Source organism: Habropoda laboriosa, unplaced genomic scaffold, assembly GCF_001263275.1.
Source record: "Habropoda laboriosa isolate 0110345459 unplaced genomic scaffold, ASM126327v1 scaffold816, whole genome shotgun sequence".
In the NCBI taxonomy this organism is placed as follows: Eukaryota; Metazoa; Arthropoda; class Insecta; order Hymenoptera; family Apidae; genus Habropoda; species Habropoda laboriosa.
In genome coordinates this window covers 850190-868518 of record NW_017101002.1, presented here as the reverse complement: position 1 = coordinate 868518, position 18329 = coordinate 850190, and the positions used below count along the sequence as shown (strand labels likewise).

Sequence of the window (18329 nt, the reverse complement as noted above, 5' to 3'; positions counted from 1 at the left end):
CGGGCCCGACGAATCACCACCCCACTTTATGAATATGCCAATCAACGTGTCCTCTCAATTATAGATGTTTAAACATGATCCAACTTTTAATAAAGACCCACCCTAATCGCATCTTCTGACAGTCCTGCCCATCATTTGCAATTGAACAGTGTAGAAATAGATGACGATCAATCCCGCCCCGCCGGCCGTTCAAACAGACTACGAAACTATGATTCTTCGAAAATATCGATAAAGTAACAAAGGTCGGATCGCGTCATCTGCGTAAGCAAATTTTTTTCCGCTTCGAAGCGCTTCATTGCTGCTGCTGCTTCTTCTTCTTCTTCTTCTTCTTCTTCATTCGATATTTTTCCAACGCATACGAACAAGTACTCGACGATAGTAAAAATAGAGTTTATTTTACTATTATACGATACGTATATTTTCCAAATTACTATTCAGCTTTCTTCACTAAACTTTATGTGAAGTTTGTTTACTTCGAGATCATTTCGACGCATCGTCGAGTACAATTCGACCACTAAATTGTTCGTACGTGGAACAATTGCTTCTACTTCGAACGTTTAAACGAAAGGCACAGCAGCACCGTGAACGCTGTGTTTCGCGATACGTTCGTCTCCAAGAGCCAATCGTAGGTTAGTTGCCGAGTGTCTTTTGAACGAGCCGTATGCATGTGTATATGTATGTACACGCTCTGCAAACTCTTTGTATCGTACGGCGTCGTTTTTCGGTGATTGGACGTTGGAAAATGAGATACGCTTCTAACGACGAATCACAGCGAGGTACCTTCTACGCAGCAGGACGAAAGCGGTGCTGTGTATACTAAACGTTTGAAGAACGTCGCGCCAGGGATGTCAAAGTGTTTTTTTCACAACCTGTGACTAACTAACCCGTTTTCTTTTTTCTTTTCCGTTGCGTCTTGTTGGATGCGCGTCAGGCATACAGCTGTGTGTACGGGTATGTGACGAGAAATATGTTTTCACGGTAAAAAGTCGCGACGCATTGAATTTTCTCCCGAGGCACGAACTGTCATCCGTTCGAAGACCAAAACGACGGACTTCGTTACGTTTTGCGGCGGAAAAATAAGCAATTTCTCATGGGGACAGACCTCGAGATATCCCACGTCGAAGATATCGCGATCGCTTAATCGCGACGTTGGGATTAAAGAATCGAACCAGGCTGCCCGTGAAACGCCAAGCTAGAGCTGACGTTCCGTCAGAATGGGAAATTGTTTGAAACGCGCCGGAGGCAGCCAACAGGACAATACCACTTTGCTAAGTAACAATCCTGATCCTCCTACGTTGACTAGCAGTTCTCAGCAAGAAGGCCTTGGACCTCCGATACCTTACAATGTAATTTCATTTTTTTTTCTCAAGTACCATCCATTCGCCGTTCTATCTTTCATTTCTTTATTCTTATCGTGTTTCTTTCTTCTTATCGTAACCTATTACATCTCCTTTTTTCTTTAGTATTTATATTTATAACGACGAAAACGTTCTTTGCAAAATCCCTATTGAAATTTACTCTTTGGTTATCGTAACGATCGATTTTCTACCCTCACTTTTATTTCAATTCTCTTTACTCGAATATTCCTCCTTTGCAAAGTCACTAATAATCCACAGAAGCAGGGAATAGTTTAACTTTTAAATCTGTTCGACACGTGTGTGTGTGTGTGTGTCTGTCTGTCTGTCTGTCTGTCTGTCTGTCTTTCTTTCTTCTGCTACAAAGGGTACAAAGTTTTTAGTTGTTTTCGATTCCACAGGAGGTATTTGGCTCCTACTATCCGGCGATTGCTAGGGTGGAACGTCATCTTCAGTCGACAAATTTCAGTTTACCTCGTGGAAGTACCATCCGTGTTACTTTAGGACCAGGCACTTTAACGGAACAACAAGTTAGAATTGCAAAACGCATTGGACTAATCCAACATCTGCCGATAAGGGAATACGACGGGGCTAAAAAGGGAGAATGTGTGATATGTATGATGGAGCTTCAGGTGGGAGAGGAAGTGCGCTATTTACCCTGTATGCATACTTACCATGCTCTCTGTATCGACGATTGGTTGCTACGTTCCTTGACATGTCCATCGTGCATGGAACCGGTAGATGCAGCACTGATTAGTTCGTATCATCCGACCACTTAACGCCGTCAAGATGAAACCTGGAGTAGCTAATCGGTAATCAAACTATACTATCGTGCTAAACAGAGCAATCCGAACGAATCATTGATTTTACTATCGCGTAAAATGGCTTCTAACTAGCAAAGGGGCCTTCTCTTGTTAATGGCCGATCATATTTACCATTGTATTCGACATACTTGCTCACACGCTGAGTAATAATAATATCTGTATTATAAAGAGTTGCAAATGTCTTCTAAATAGCTCATTCCCTCTTACAGGGTAATGTTCTGCACATGGATCATTGAAAAAAACTAAAGTGTATTTATGATCAGAAAGCAATCCTCATAGTTGATTAGTTTTCTGCTAAATCTAATGTAGTTTTTTTCTCTACGGCTACAAAAGATGTTCTATTTTATGCTCGAAAAAGTGAAGAAGCAACTGAAACATGTAAGATCTTGCTAAATATATTTTCAGTTCAATAAAGAGTAGCCACTTGACTTTGGTGGTTTAGTCGAGTAACGATAGACGATTATACGCATTGTGAATATCATGAGCAATATTGTGTACCACAAAATATCACACTATGTATATTTTTAACCATAGTTGCGATTCTTTCATATTTCCAGATACTAAAAACATATTTTCGGAATGTATCTTATAACGATGAAATTAATCGTGCTGTTTTTAAATAGATTATCTATTATTTCGATGTAACGATATCTTAAAATGTGGATAATCTTCCTTCAAAGAAGAAAAAGAAGAAGAAGAAAATGAAAAAGAATGAGAAGAAGAAGAGGAAGAAGAAGAAAAAGATGATGAGAAAGAAGAAGACGATGTCGACGACGACGACGCGGTGTAATTGAAGAAATTGTAATGCAAAAGTATAGGCATTCCAATTTGTTGATTTATATTCTGAATTATTTCACATAAAGAAAATGGGCTGTTTGTAATATCTATATAATTTACGTTGCTGTCGACTTTCTCTGTACGTGCAGTTACATTGGATTCTAATTATTAAACGAATTTGTATACATTGGTTACGTTCGAAAACATTTTTACACTATTAGAAGGAAGGTTACGCGTATATCGCGTTGTTGCTGCTTTCATTTAAAGCAGTGACAATGCAATTATCGAACTTTCACTCTGCTAAACATATCTTATTTTAACGTTTTATCGTTGACTTTTCTTACCATTGATAACAATTGTGTACCGTGGTAAATATCTACGAGTAAGAAAGTCCTACTTTATTTTTATAAAAATATTCGTAACGTATTTGTCTAAAGCTTTTGTTGAATCGTATCATTCAAGTTTAACGCATTTTCGGTAAAAGAAGAAAGAACGGAATTAGTGTAATATTTTTAAATCAATCTATTCCAGTTCGATATAATCGTAACTTGAACAAATAAATTGAGTAAGTTATATCATCTAGATGTAAGTCCACATGGACTTAAAGCCCATAAATGAAATTTTCATAATGACAAAAACTGCAACAGGTATCGTTGATTTTCAGTGTATAACGTTCGTGAAGATTTGACGAATTGATTAAGGAATATAAATCTATGTGCGCATGTATGTATGAATGTGTACATACACACACACACACACACACACATTATATGCATATAGTACATACCATTTCCTACGAAGGTAAAAATATTTTAATGTTTTATGGAAGCTTCAAATGTAATGTTACCGATTTGTTTGAAAGAAAAAATGATGCTGTGAAATAGTGATTTATTGACAGATATACACATAGTGATTTAATACAAACATAAATATTTAGTAACAATTATTGAATTTTTTAACAATACCTACATTCTTTGTAAATGCATTTTGTTGTATTTTCTCCGGGAATAATAAAAAAAATATCCCGATTAAATAAAACTATAGCGGAGAAAAACTTGACGTAAGTGAAGAAAAATTCAGAATATCTGTTTATAGAGAAGAGTAAAATTGAAATTCCTTTTTTCCTGTTGTATTTTATTTAATAGAGCGAATATTTGAATGATTCATGCGGTTTTATTATTTCGATTACGCGATTAAATGCGTTATTTCGTTGGATAAGATATATTTTTGCTACTATTTACTATTTTTGCGTCAGAGTGCCGTTGAGAATACGGTAGAAGGCGATAGGATAATTTTTCATTCGAAAATAGTTCAATATTGGGGAAAGACAAGTAAATTACAATCTGCATTTCGTGACATAAACGCAACTTGCAAATTTTTAATCGAGGAAAATATCACTAGCTAGTACATTAACTTCTAGTAACACGAAGGTTGGAACGTTGCAGAGAAAGAAATAGAGAGAGAGAGAGAGAACAGTCTCGCGCAATCAGTGAGGGAGTCTTGGATCGGTCTGCTGTTGTAGGCGTCATCATGGTGTGTGGGTTGAAGCGTTTTTGAGAAGCGAGTTTGTTTTGAATCGATAGGACGTGAGCATTTTTATTATTACGGTGATGATTTTACAAGGAGTGCCGTCGTTGTCCCACGAGTCGCTATGGCGAAAACCATCGACACGCAACGTATAGTTACGAAATAAGTTTTAAGCGGAACGATACGACAGTACGTACGATGTCGAATTCGGAACAAGTTTTTCTCGTACGTCGACTTGTGTGGAAATACAAATGGACGGCTGTTATATGTACAGTGTTGTGTGTAATTCTATCGAACAGTGCGAAAGCCGAAAGGATATCGCACGATGGTACGAAGGATAATCAGTGTCCCGTTGAGTGTGCGTGCCTTGGGAATGTGGTAGACTGCAGTAGCTTACAATTGATCGGAGCACCCAGCGGACTACCACCATGGACAGAGATCTTGTAAGTAAATAATCGGTCGTTATCCTATCAAGAACCTGCATCATCATGGGGTATATAGTATGTATCGTGCTTCGTTCCATTACATTTCTTTCTTTCAATTCTACTCCTTTTTTTTTTCTCTCCTTTCATCACTGATTATTATTTTAAAATCGTCGTTTACGATCGCGTTTGGATTTTTTCTTAATCGAATTGCAATTGTGCGATGTTTCGTTACATGCAACTATCGTTAAGATTTAAAGTTGAAACCTACGCATATTCACTGTAACATGATCTAACAAGATAAGATAATAAACACAGGAATTTGTAACAGAAATATAAATGTAGGCGATAACAGCAACGGTTGAATTTAAATCGAACCAAGCAAATAAATACATTGTTGAGCATTTTTTTTTTATATATATATATCTTGCTGGTAATGCATTGAATAATTGAGCATTGCTCCTTTAATGGTATTATTCCATTATAGAGAGTAATTCGTTAATTAAGTTAGTTATACAATTACTCATGATTTGGATGATAAATTTTACTTCTTAAAATATTAAACAATAAAGAAAAAATTGACAGTTTGTCCCTTTCAAGTGTAAAATTAGTAAGGATTCTTAACCATATATGGAAATATGTACTGACATAGGCTATCGAGACTTGATGGTGTTTAGAGTCAAGGAGATCAAGATTCAAATGGGAAAGCCTTATTTTCAGTGTCTTGAGGCCACTTATTGTATTGTCTATTGTACAGTTGCACGTGTGAAAACATGTACATGTAAGGGAACAGGAAAGGATAGGAGTAAATTGAAAATGTGAAAAGATAGTAAAGAGAGCGGTATGATAAATTCTCATTTTCCTTTGCAGAGAGCTAAAGGAGAATAATATTGTTAACTTAGAGCCGGATGCGTTGTTACATTTAATTAGGCTCAAAGAATTGTAAGTACTTTCTGCAATAACATTAATTTCAACGACTCATAAGAAGTATTTGTTGCCAAAGGAGACAATTGTAAACTTTAATTAATTCATTCATTCGTTCATTTTGCCTGGCAATTCATTTAAGAGACCTCAGCGCCAATAAATTTGGAGATAACTTTACAATCATTCTGTCAGAAGCTACACAATTACAAGGGCTTAAAATAAATAAAAACCAATTAACACAAGTGCCAGATATGTTTTTTGTCAAAAACATAACTAATCTTGCATTGTAAGTATACCGTTTTATTATTCAATGTTATAACGATAAGATTAATCATTCTAACGTAAAAGATAATTTTTTTTTTTTATTTTTTCACAGAGCTCATAATTCGATTAGCGATATAAATGGAACCGCGTTGCTCACGTTGCAGCGGCTTGAAAATTTGGATATCAGTGGAAATAAAATAAGCGTCGTACGAAATGGATCTTTTCTCTCTCCTAACAGTCTTACACATTTGTATGATACTATTTATTTTCGTATTTTACGACACACATATGTTTTATAAGGTTTTTGCAACGATAAGCGTTATCCCGACGTATATTTTTTTCTTCTCTTGCAGAAATTTAAACATGAATCAGATTAAGATAATCGAAAATGGAAGTTTGGATAATTTGACCGCGTTGGAAGAATTACGTTTGAATAAAAATCACTTGACCCAGTTGAAAGATCTGTTTACGAACTTGAAAAAATTGCGCATATTGTGAGGAACAGCATATTTCGTATAATCTTACCGGCCATTCTTGCACATTATACACGTGCACTTTTTTCTTTTTCTTTTTTGCAGAGAAATAAATCGGAACGAATTACAGACGATTCAAGGACTCAGCCTCCGAGGTTTGAAAAATTTGAAAGAGTTGCGCTTAAAGAGAAACAAAATCGAAACATTAGACGATGGCGCGTTCTGGCCTCTCGAAAATTTAACGATACTTCAACTTGATTTTAACTTATTAACTATGGTGAGAAAAGGTGGTCTATTTGGATTAGAGCGTTTACAAAAGTTAACGTTGTCGCACAATCGAATAAGCACGATCGAAATGCAAGCATGGGATAGGTGCAAAGAAATCGTAGAATTGTTAGTAATATTTTTATCTTGCAACGCGTAATATAATAATATGTAGATGAGAAAGAGTAGTATGATTAAAAATCTGCTTGCAGGGATTTATCGCACAACGAAATATCAGTTATCGAACGAGATACATTTGAATTTTTGGAAAAATTGGAGAAACTTAAGTTGGACCACAATCAAATCACCTACATCGCGGATGGTGCTTTCCGTTCAACTCCAAACCTACAGATATTGTATGTACAGGTAGTGTGCAGGTACGAAAATGACGGTAAACTCGCAAGTTTCTCACATACGTTTCTTATTTAAGGGAACTTAACTTCAACAAAATTTCATACATGGTGGAAGACATTAACGGCGCGTTTGATCCATTGGGACAACTATGGAAACTGGGATTGGCGCACAATAGAATAAAGTCGGTGAACAAAAATGCATTCACCGGATTAAGTAGTGTAACTGAACTGGATTTAACTGGTAACGATGTAACGAGTATTCAGGAAAATGCGTTCGTTTCAATGACCAGTCTAACTAAATTGAGAATGAATTCAAGTACGTACAGAGAGACAAACGCGTTCGTGATTTTGCGACACACTTACTACACCTCATTATATTCTTCTTGTACACGTGTAGGAGCTTTGGTTTGTGACTGCGGCTTACAATGGTTAAGTATGTGGTTACGCGAGCATAGGTATAGCGACGCGGAAGCGTATTGTGGATATCCGCATTGGTTACAAGGAATGTCGTTGACTCAACTTCATCATAAGAATTTCACGTGTGGTTGGTATAATGAAAACTCTAATTTACCTACTAGCCTACTTACCGGTGAATCTCTATTATTAACAAATACGTGTACGGACGTATATAGACGAGTATCCAAAGCCAAGGATCATCGAGGAACCTAAAAGTCAGATGGGAATTAAAGGAGATAACGTGACGTTAATTTGTCGAGCGACGAGTACCGCAAGTGCGCCATTAAATTTTATGTGGAAGCACGATAATGTTGAAATGGAAGACGCTAATTTACAAATAAATACCGATTCTACGGAGAGCGGTGTGACAGAAGCATCTTCTATTTTAATTCTTACCAACGTCACTCATGCAAACGCGGGGAAATATCAGTGTATGGTGACCAACACTTATGGAACAACGTACTCTGCGAAAGCAAAGTTGAGCATTTTAAGTGAGTTTTCACACGTGTTGTTTGATAGGCACGACAAATCGATTTATTCGATTTCTCTCTCTCTCTCTCTTTCTCTCTCCTACCGTTTTAGTTTATCCATCATTTTCAAAAATTCCACACGATATACGTGTGATCGCTGGAAGCACTGCCCGGCTCGAATGCTCCGCGGAAGGGCAACCGTCGCCGCAAATAGCGTGGCAAAAAGACGGTGGAAACGACTTTCCAGCTGCAAGAGAGAGAAGAATGCACATGATGCCGACCGACGATGTACTATTCATCGTCGATGTGAAAACCGCCGACAGCGGCGTTTATTCGTGCACCGCGCAAAATCTTGCTGGCCTTATTGTCGCGAATGCCACTCTCACCATATTAGGTAAGCATCGCAAACATATTCGGTGCTGTTTAATACGCTTTTCGTTGTTCTTTTTTCTTTCATTTCGTTTGTTTCTCAAAGAAACACCGTCGTTTGTGAAACCAATGGAGAATAAAGAAATAACCGTCGGTGGTTCGATCGTATTGGAGTGCATGGCAAGCGGTACACCTAGACCAAAATTATCCTGGCGGAAAAATGGAAATCCTTTACAGGCAACCGAACGTCATTTCTTCACTGCCGAAGATCAGTTATTGATCATTGTCGACACGAAAGTTGGAGACGCTGGTAGTTACGAATGCGAAATGAGCAATTCGTTGGGCAGCGTAGTCGGTGCATCTCATCTTACGGTGAAACCAGGTAAAATGCGTTTCACGAGTTGGTATTTTTGTTTAAAAAGAATTTTCCTTAAAAGTCTAATACGGAAACTCGTGGTTTGTTCGGCAGCTCCGACTTCCACTCCTAGTCCCGCTTCGGTAAACGAAGACGACATATTAGGTTTGATAATAATCACTGTTGTATGTTGCGCCGTTGGTACGTCCATAGTGTGGGTGGTTATAATCTATCAAACTAGAAGACGTTTGAACGCTGGTGCGCAAGGTAGAAACGCACAACCGTCCACGGTTATCGCAGCTACGGTGCCAGACACACAAACGCACTTATATTTGGAAACGAGTTCTCAGCATAGCAAAGATAGCGGTACAGGTGACAGTACCAATCCTAGTAGCGATCAGTTACAATTATGTCTACCCGGTACGTACGTTTTTGTCTTGGTTCTTTACTTATTTCTACCAGTTCTTGTCACTGTTGAATTGGCATAATTCTATTTTTAGAGGAGATTGTTACGTGTTCGGTGAACAACGAGGAAGAAACGGGTGCCGTGAACGTAGGGGCTCCACTGTTACGGTACACAAACCACGAACGACACGTTCGCGAGAACGAAGACTGTGCGGTTTAGAAGCAGACGATTTCTAACATGCTTCTTTCGCGATCGCTCTTCATGCACGAACGTTTACGTATACTATGTGTGGGGGGTGATCGCCATCGAAAAAATCATTCGTAGCTTGTCAAAAGAACAAAGAAAGAGAGAAAAAAGAAAAGAAAAAGGCAAGCAACTAACGTACGCGTTGTAGACGATCGAACGGTGTCGTCTCGATCGTTGCTGCGTAACAAGCTATTCGGCACGAGATGCGTGCAATACTACCGTGATAGCGATGGACGCCTCGTTCTCATATTTATTATGAAAGAGTTTGTCGTGCGAATGGAGAAGTAAATCAGAAAATACTAGTGACGTATGATTTGTAAATAGTTAGGATAAGAACTCGTCGTAACTTTGTGTAATTGAGTATCGTCGAGGAGAGAAGAAAGTACGTAAATACGAGTACGTTGACACTGGGAATTACCGTAAGCCGCAAAAGCCACTTATATCGTAGACCAGTCTTTTGTGATAGATATTTATTTTTAGGATTACGTAATTACTATTAGACGTCGGTTATATTTATAATGCCCAACGATGTAAGTTTGCCTAAAAAAAGAAACGAAGAAAAAGATGCAAAAAAGAAAAAAGAAAAAAAAATAGAAGGAACAAGAAAGAGAAACGTACACACGTACACAGGTTCACGCACACATATTTTACATATAGAAGGAACGCGTCTAAATGCATATGTACATTTGTTTGCGCACCAAAGTGCTGATATATAGATACTTCGTGATTTGTCTTCCCCTTAATTTTTTATTCGTAGTTAATGGTTACGCCACCTGGACAGAGAGACGTTTCGAAATAATCGAATGGAACGATAACGACTGTTTACCACCGATCATTACTCTTATCGACGATTTTCATTTAATATTCGTTTCTCCGAACTCTGTAACGTTCGTTCGTTGATTCGTCAGTAGGACGGAATAGCGTGACCAGTAATTAGATTTTGTGTTTCACGAGGCGTCGAAATTTCACTTTCTTCCTTCTTCTCATCGATATACAAATGTACCGGCAAAGCTCGATTCGTTGTACTTCCCTGCGATGAAACGCAGTTAAATTTAATCGATTAGTCTGCATCGTAAGACTTTTTCTCTCTAACGGATATTATTATCATTTCTGTGAGTTTCGAGTTAATTTGTGATATTATTATACCACGCGCGTAGGTGATTGCAAAGTATCGAGAAGGGGGAAGCGCGAATCTACGATCGAACATTCGACGCTGGAAAAGTACATTTTGCATATACATCTATATTTTTCTAGATCTTGTATTTTGAAGGAATTTTCGGAGGAGGAAAGTGATGGATCAACGAATACTGCCATTCTCGATAGATAGATAGATACATCTATCGTTGAAGGTGTCTGAAAATGGCCTCAAGTCTTTACTATAACACACGATACGTTCGATTCGAATGAACGCGGTCGAAATATCGCGTGGCGAAGTATCGTTGTCCAGATAGACGCGCGAAACGAACGGAAATGAATTCGCACACCGTTTTAACGCGTTCACACACGCACACGCTATGTTTTGTGTGTTTACCACTGCAAGTTGGAGTTGTTGCGAATGATTGGAAAATTGGTAGCGTGGTTAGAGCGTGTTAAACGAAGCCGAAACGTGTGTGTGTGTGTGTGTGTGTGTGTGTGTGTGTGTGTGTGTGTGTGTGTGTGTGTGTGTGTTGGGGATACCTTGCGGTTTCGTTTTTTCGAGAGGAAACACTTCAACGTACGATCGGTGCTGGATCGTGATTCAGCAGGCCCAACGAGATCGTGCAAACTTACCAGTGACAAGTATTAAGAGAAAAAGAAAAAAAAAACTTATTTTGCCAATAAGCGAGAAACTGTATTGCGGAAAACGTTGATTTGCTCTCGTGTCTGTGTGTGATACATGAAATAAGGTATCCCCGTTTAATTCAGTATTTTTCCTTGTTGTTACGTGGTATAAATTGTAAGCAAATATAAGAAGTAATCTACGAGGACAGTGGTTGTCGATGATGCGTGTAACCACCGAGGAGACGAACAACCCCCGACATTTTCCCTCCTTATTTTTTTCACTTTATTTACCAAACGAGCATACTTTGTTAAAATATACAATTGCTGATACATGTATGTACATAGAAAAAAGAAAAAAAAAGGAAAAAAAAAGACGGATTCGGCAATTTGCTAAAAACTTTCGAACGATACGCCAGCGTATCGTAACCATTTCTTTTCTTTTCTCGAAACGAGTATATCCTGCATGAGCGCCTTACCTATAAATTTCGATATTCCTACCTACAAACTACACGATTCGATTATCTATTCGTCGGACAAATAAAAAAAGGAAAAAAAATATACAGGATTCGTTCGTATCGAAAAGAGAGAGAGAGAGAGAGAGAGAGAGAGAAGAGAGGCTCGATTCGCGTTCGAACACAAGTTGATCTGAAACTGGATGTTACAAGTTCGTTGTGACTACCGCGTGAGCCAGGTATGAATCGTCGAACGACAGATAAGAACAGGAAACACCTTCGACGATTCCGCGATTCCAGTCTTTCCAGATCGAAAGAAACGAGGAGTTTGGAGTGAAAAAAAAGAAGAAGAAACGTAATACATACATATAGAAGGGCACGTGGGTAGCTACTTATTTCCAAGTATCACAATAATCAAAGTATCGTATATTTACAGAGGCGTTCGTGTATCAGTTAGGATTCTCGTTCGACGATTCTTGTTTGTGCGAGACGATGGGAAAGATGACCGTTGCGTGGATAAAAACGTAGGTCGCGCGAACGAGCAAGCAACCGCGCACACTATTTGTTCTTTTTCCTTGGCGAGATTCGAGCCGCCGCGACGGCAGGAGACAAGTGTCGTGACGAACTGTATAAATAAATAAGTAAATCGAATAACCTAGTTAACCCTTATGTCAACAACCGAATATCAATATCCGAGGTGCCTACTTTTTGAATCTGAACAGTTTTGGTGGAATGTCTCGAGAAAGGGTTCCAGTTGGAAGATGTTGACTGAATTGCAGCACGCCAGGCAGATACGACAATATCAAGTGACGCTAAAAAGAAACCAGAAATGATACTTTATTACGATAAATACAAGAGTGGAGTTGACACTATGGACCAAACTCTGTTTATTCTTCGATGTTATTCAGATCGCAGCTCTTGCTTCGTACATTATTTATTAGGAAAATAATAAAATGCTCCGAAGAAGAAGACGAAGAAGAAGAAGCAGCAACGAACGACGGGTGTTTTTGAGTAAAGTGAGCGAAGAGAGCTCGCTTTATCCATTATGTATGGAAGATCGGTTTGAAAAGCTTGCTATCGAGAGTGTCCTTGGCAAGCCAACGAACATTATAGATATTCAACGTGGAACTTGAGAACCGAGACTGGATAACGTAGGAAGAAAAAGTAAAAATTGTTGTGCCCTCCGGATAGCCGAGTATCGACACAAGGGTTAAATAAAAGACGTTAATTGCTCGAATCGAATTATCGCGAGGTTCGAGAAGGCAAAAAGGGGATCGTTGTTCGGCTTTCGCTCTTTCGCTCTTTTGCTGTTTCGCAAGCCGTTTAGAGAGAGTATCCTGCTGGTGTTTGTTGGCTAGCTAGATATATATCCTGCGCAAAACGAGGCGTGTTTGAAATAAAAGATGGACCGCGGCGAGTAAAATATGTACAACTTAGGAGATGCCCCTATATATCTAAACTCGCTTCTAGTCGGCTTCGCGAACGCACATTTCTATTATCTAATCGCAACAAAATTCTCTATTTATTACACTTTTCGCGTGTTTATCATAAAAACTAGAATGATTTCGACAGTGAAAATGGTTAAAACCGAATGTTACACATCGTGGCTTCGACCAGTCGTTAAGTTAAATCGACTACGGCTGGTCGTAGGTTTCGCGGCGGCACGACGGTAAAAAGAGCGTTACTATTTACAAGGAAGGAATATCGGGCGAGCGCAAAGTCCAGCAGGAAAAGCATTCGGTCGGCTATTCTTGTTGGCTACGCGCATCGTAAACGAGTTTCGCAATTCCTTCGGAGAGGTCTGGTTGATTAAGCAAGTATATTAGCCCGAATAACGGTGAAACGTACGGATTGCCGCGAAAAGCACGGCTAAACCAATTCCTTTCTATAAAAGTACCCGGAAAATATAGAATATTTTCTAGAATAATTTGATCTATGGTATCGTGTATCGATGATCGATGATCGATTACCTAAACTCACCTATAAACCCAGTGTACGTACGAGTACACGCAACGCTCGATTATTCGAGTGTTAGACTCGCGATTTGTTTCCTCGATCGCTTCTCTCCACCACTCCTAGCGTCTGGTAGACCGGTTGGCGTGCGCTTTTCTCAGGGATCCACGTTGTTTAGGCCTGGCGCGTGCAGCACAGTCTGCGGGACGCGGCGCGGTGGTTACGATAGAGACGCGCAGGCGTGCAAGCGTATCGCAATTGTGACGCCACACACGTTCCAGATCGTTTCACGGTATCACTCTCTTCTCCAGTGTCCCTCCTCGTTCGGAAAAGTCACGTTCGCGTTTTTGCACCGTTGTTCACCTTCCCCGTGAATCGAACGCGACTGCGACTGCGACTGCGACTGCGTGACGCCGAACGAAATGGCAGGAGTGATTTAGTCGGAGGCGTGACGGATTACTGTGGGGACGATCTGGAACCGCGGTGAATTTTTCATCTATCTACCTATCTATCTACGTGTTGGAAGAGGTAGAGACCGCGGACGAGTTCCGTTTACCGCTGGCGCCTCCTCGTCCACCTTCCTCCTTCCTACTACTCGACAGTGTTGTGCCGTTGTCGCGGTTTCCAGTCGGTTTTAACGAATTAGCCCTCTAAACGAGCAACGCTCGTCAATCGTCGTTCATGTCCTTGAGCTCGGTGTAGGCGATCCTCTTGCGGTAAAGGTTTTCGCTCGGTGAAATCACTTTCCTTCTGTTCGGCATCGTGGACGGTCCGGGCGCGTAGTAATGCCGCCTTTTGTACACCACCATTCTGTAAACGCACCAAACGATATTCGATTAGTCGATCGCGTTACTCCCACAAATTGCCTACCGCTTTACTTTATTTCTTTAATCCGACTTTTACAAGCGAGCAAGCGCAACTTGGTCGTTTCCTCCTCGAGCGAACGCATCCTTGAGAACGACTCTGCGAGAGCTCGCGTCAAATGCTTGAACGACGTGTTCCTGTCACGCCCACCTGTCTGTTTATGCGCGCGCTTCCGTGTCCGTGTGTACCGTGATCAAACCGACGATATTCAAGTTGGGAGGAGGGCAAGGACTCTTTACGATTGGTTCGCAAACTTTGCCGTACGCAGACTCGGTCGAAAAAGTTTTTCGCGAGAACGACGTGCGGCGGATCGTCAGCAGCAAAGCGCACCGCGCACCGCGTTACGTAGATCCACGACGAGTGGTTGCGTGATCGCGGCTTCCGGTTTCGGTTCGCCGCCAGCGATCGCGAGAATCGTCGCTGCGATGCTCTTTCTCCAGTTTTAACGATACTACGGGAACTTATAACAAAGGAGGTTTCTCGAAACTCTACGATCCGTCGCGTGTGGAGGGGGAACGTTGACAGGGGGAACGGGTTTTGGATAGATTTTCTGATTCATATACTTTATTTAAAAGTCACCACCACATAGGTAGGCAAACGTAAGTAAAGTAAAGCATTGTCGATCGAAAACAATCTAGGATGTTACCGTTTACCTTTTTTTCTACGGCGACACGTTGTCGATCTTTTTCTATTCCGTCTCGTCTTGTCCCGTATCGTCTCGTCTCTTATTATTTCCTATCGTGTTCTATTCTATCCTACACTATCGATCGATCAACGAACGAATCGAAATTTATCTAAATACAACAAGAAGAATAGATGGTTTAAGAATGATTGGCGTATTGCAAATGCAACGTGTCGATACCTTGAAAGCAAACTTAGGCGGTAAAACTCTGGCAGACCGGTTGGCAAAGGATAATTGTACGGCGGTCGAGAGACCTTGCGAGTCGCTCCAGTTGGCGATAAAGTTGCAGAGGGAAATGAGGAAGGGAGGAAAGGAGAAAGAAAGAAATGGTCGACCGTTGGGATTCCGTACGGCCCTCTTTGGTATACACGGTGCGATACATTGGTTGGTTAGGTCGAACGCGCGCGGTCGAAATGACTAGATGAGAACCGCGCCGTTATTCTTCTCGCTCTCGAAATCCCTCAAGTTGGAAGGAAGGAGCGACGCTGCTGCGCTGCTGCTGCTGCTGAATTCGAGTAGTTTGGATACACGTGAGAAAAGAAACGGTGGTTAGAAGCGGAAAGATCGGTGTCGCAGAGGCGCATCCTCGACCCGCGAAGAAGCTCCCTCCGCGAGAATCACAGAAGGCTATTCGCGACGGTACAATTTCGGCAAACGTCGCACGCTAATACTACTGCTACCGCCACTATTGTTAATAATAATACTAATACGCCGTAGCGAGGAACGACAGACAAACAGACCGCAAAAGGATATCTGAAACATAAAGCAAAAGGGAAGAAAATAGTTGGAAATAGTAGAAAGTTGGAGAGTGTCGAGTGCAGGAGGTGGGGGTAGCGAGACTCACCTCACCCTATGAATCCCGCGGCTATCGATATGATGAGAGCGAGAACGCCCGTCATCACTTGACCGGCCGTAGAGACGACAGGCTGTTGCGGAGCCGCGCTTTGCAGCACGTCGTCGCGCACGAAGTGATCGTCGGCGGTCATCCTGTCACCGTACTTGTCCAGCAAGTCCATGATGACTCCGTTGCTCCAGCCGAAGCCGAGTTGCACCTCGTATTCGCCACCGCCTCCGAAGGAAGGAAGGAAGGAAGGAAGGAAGGAAGGAAGGAAGGAAGGAAGGAAGGAAGGAAGGAAGGAAGGAAGAAAGGAAGCAAGCAAGCAAGAACGCAAGCTAACCTTCTCGAACATGCTGCGCGTCTCGTTGAACGCTTTGTAGTTGCTACGGATCCATCGTTGCCCGATCTCGTACGCCAGTCTCTGCGCCCACGGGTCCTCGGTTCTGTTCAACGACATGATCACAAAGTACTGAAGGGGCGGCCAGGCGTTCGGGTAGTCCCACTGTTCACCGGAATGCTCGAGGGTAGTCGGTATGCCGCCGAGATTCAGCATGATCTGATTTTTCTCCAGATACTTGAGCACCTTGGACACGTATTCCTCTCGCTTGGCAATGTCGTAGCAATCGGTCCAGAGCGGCAGAATGTTGGTCGGATAAAAGTAATCTCTCTTGATGTCGTTCATGATATCGTAGTCGAGCCAAGTGCCTACTTCGTCGTGCCAGAGTACGGCCGTGACCGCTCTCTTCCATTCCTCCGCTCTTTTCCGGTAGTACGCGGCTTTCGATTCGTTGCCCATCCTCGCATTGAACCGCGCCAGCAGTACCGCGTTTCGATATATTATCGAGTTCAGATCCACGGGGATGATGTATCTCGTTTTCAAGTTGGTCAGGTTACCTAAAGAACGAACGTACGAACGAACGAAGAAACTTTCGATAGAGACGGACGGAGCGACAAGGGGGCCTTGAAAGACACCGAGGAATGACGCGATTACCTTTGTTCGTGCCGTCGAGTATGAACCATCGACTGGAAAAGTCCCAGCCCGACTCGGCGGCGGTCTTGAGCTCCGCGTAATAGTTGTCCTTCTCCTCGGTGGTGCGAAAGCTTTGGCTGGTCAGATAATCCTCTCTGATCGAGTAGAAAATTGTCACCGTTAGAAAGAAGGCGCGTTCGAACGCGAAACGAAGGAGAAAGGAGGAACGAAACTCTTACTTGTACGACTCGGGTCGCGGTCCCGAAGATTCCTCGTAGTATCTGGCCAGGGTGTACTTCTCTCCGTCCATTTCGACCTGTACCGTCCGGTTGGTCATCCAAAAGTCGAACTCCTTCTCGAGGAGGTAGAGATTCTCCTCGAGCCACTGGTAGTCGTTGGTCGCCTGCACGTAGACGTCGGCCATCGGGATCAAGAGGGGAGGATGGGACCTCATGGTGTAGTAAATTCTGCCGCCGTTCGGTATGAAACCGATCTTGTCCACGATCGAGACAAAGTTGGAGAGCATTCCTTTGGCGGTGGCGTACATCTCGGAGAGCAGCAACCCCTTGATGATCCAGTAGGAGTCCCAGTAGTAGAACTCCCGGAATCGGCCGCCGGGCACTATCACCGGATTCGGCACGTAAATGATCGAGTACTGATCCTCGTGGATCCGCACGTCGTCCTTCATCTTCCGTCCGAGCATCTTCCAGATGCGATTCAGGTCGGAGGCGAACTTCCGGAGGTCCTCGTCGAGGATCTTGTCGAGGAAGCGGGGATGGCTGACCCAGTCCGCGGGATCCCACTCTTCGAACTCGGATCCCTCCGGATCGAACGTGTCCTTGACGAACTCCTCGATCTGATGCCGGGTGGGCATGTGATCGACCCGCTCCATGAATTCCCGAAACAGCAGTAACGTCTCGTTCGGCGGGTGTTTCATCTTCATGTCGACGAACGTCTTGGAGTCCTTGTAGATCGAGGCCATCTGTATCGTGTGCAGCAACTCGCCGTGACAGTAAACGTCGCTACAAGCCAGAGAGAGAGACACGTGCAAATCGCAACGTCTACGTCTACGTCTTTTTCTTCTCCGTCCGTTTCTTTCGCGATTCTTTCGCGATACGCGACATCGTGCCCCGAACCTCGCGCGAAAACACCTGCATCCCCACCTAATCCCGCCATTTTTATAACCTTGGACGCGAAACCCGATATCGATGCAAATTACGGATATCTGAACGCGACGGATCGCGCTCGAGCGGTCCTCCTCAGCAGAGATAACCGGATTTTTCTGCGAACGTGTAATCGGCGGCGGCGGCGGCGGGGGGGGGGG

General features: G+C 42.2%; 3 protein-coding genes across 6 annotated transcripts in view; 2 read left to right on the top strand and 1 right to left on the bottom strand.

The window, feature by feature from the left end:
* Positions 1-821: 821 nt before the first annotated feature.
* Positions 822-2308, top strand: LOC108577797 (RING finger protein 11). Its single transcript, XM_017941002.1, has 2 exons — positions 822-1346; positions 1757-2308. Exons 1-2 carry the CDS (start codon positions 1215-1217, stop codon positions 2132-2134), a joined length of 510 nt encoding a protein of 169 aa, XP_017796491.1. The 5' UTR covers positions 822-1214; the 3' UTR covers positions 2135-2308.
* A 2153-nt stretch (positions 2309-4461) lies between these two features.
* On the top strand, positions 4462-10080 carry LOC108577847 (leucine-rich repeats and immunoglobulin-like domains protein 3). Of its 4 annotated transcripts, XM_017941062.1 has the most exons (14): positions 4462-4926; positions 5776-5847; positions 5972-6115; positions 6206-6343; positions 6447-6587; positions 6672-6959; positions 7043-7186; positions 7261-7499; positions 7581-7727; positions 7816-8130; positions 8222-8503; positions 8585-8860; positions 8948-9253; positions 9334-10080. In XM_017941062.1, the coding sequence occupies exons 1-14, from the start codon at positions 4682-4684 to the stop codon at positions 9456-9458; spliced, it is 2862 nt and encodes a 953-aa protein (XP_017796551.1). In that variant the 5' UTR covers positions 4462-4681; the 3' UTR covers positions 9459-10080. The 4 variants fall into 4 exon arrangements, with proteins under 4 accessions (XP_017796551.1, XP_017796549.1, XP_017796550.1 ...); XM_017941060.1 differs by having other exon boundaries at positions 8222-8860; XM_017941061.1 differs by having other exon boundaries at positions 7261-7727.
* Positions 10081-11710: 1630 nt separating this feature from the next.
* LOC108577839 (trehalase-like) overlaps positions 11711-18329 on the bottom strand; it is a 19628-nt gene continuing 13009 nt past the window's right edge. The window contains exons 4-8 of the mRNA XM_017941050.1: positions 17245-18027; positions 17027-17160; positions 16369-16929; positions 16047-16290; positions 11711-14461 (exon numbers count right to left, since the gene is read on the bottom strand). Coding sequence (XP_017796539.1) covers positions 14320-14461; positions 16047-16290; positions 16369-16929; positions 17027-17160; positions 17245-18027 — 1864 coding nt within the window. The 3' untranslated portion in view covers positions 11711-14319. The remainder of the gene's footprint in view (positions 14462-16046; positions 16291-16368; positions 16930-17026; positions 17161-17244; positions 18028-18329) is intronic.

What these genes read in the sequence shown, in the direction of transcription:
- LOC108577847 (XM_017941059.1), top strand. Translation starts at nt 4,682, where the DNA reads ATGTCGAATTCGGAACAAGTTTTTCTCGTACGTCGACTTGTGTGGAAA. An exon ending in TCATAAGAATTTCACGTGTG is followed by an intron (nt 7,728 to 7,815) that starts GTTGGTATAATG and finishes GGACGTATATAG; the next exon opens with ACGAGTATCCAAAGCCAAGG. An exon ending in TCATCTTACGGTGAAACCAG is followed by an intron (nt 8,861 to 8,947) that starts GTAAAATGCGTT and finishes TTTGTTCGGCAG; the next exon opens with CTCCGACTTCCACTCCTAGT.
- LOC108577797 (XM_017941002.1), top strand. Translation starts at nt 1,215, where the DNA reads ATGGGAAATTGTTTGAAACGCGCCGGAGGCAGCCAACAGGACAATACC. An exon ending in GACCTCCGATACCTTACAAT is followed by an intron (nt 1,347 to 1,756) that starts GTAATTTCATTT and finishes TCGATTCCACAG; the next exon opens with GAGGTATTTGGCTCCTACTA.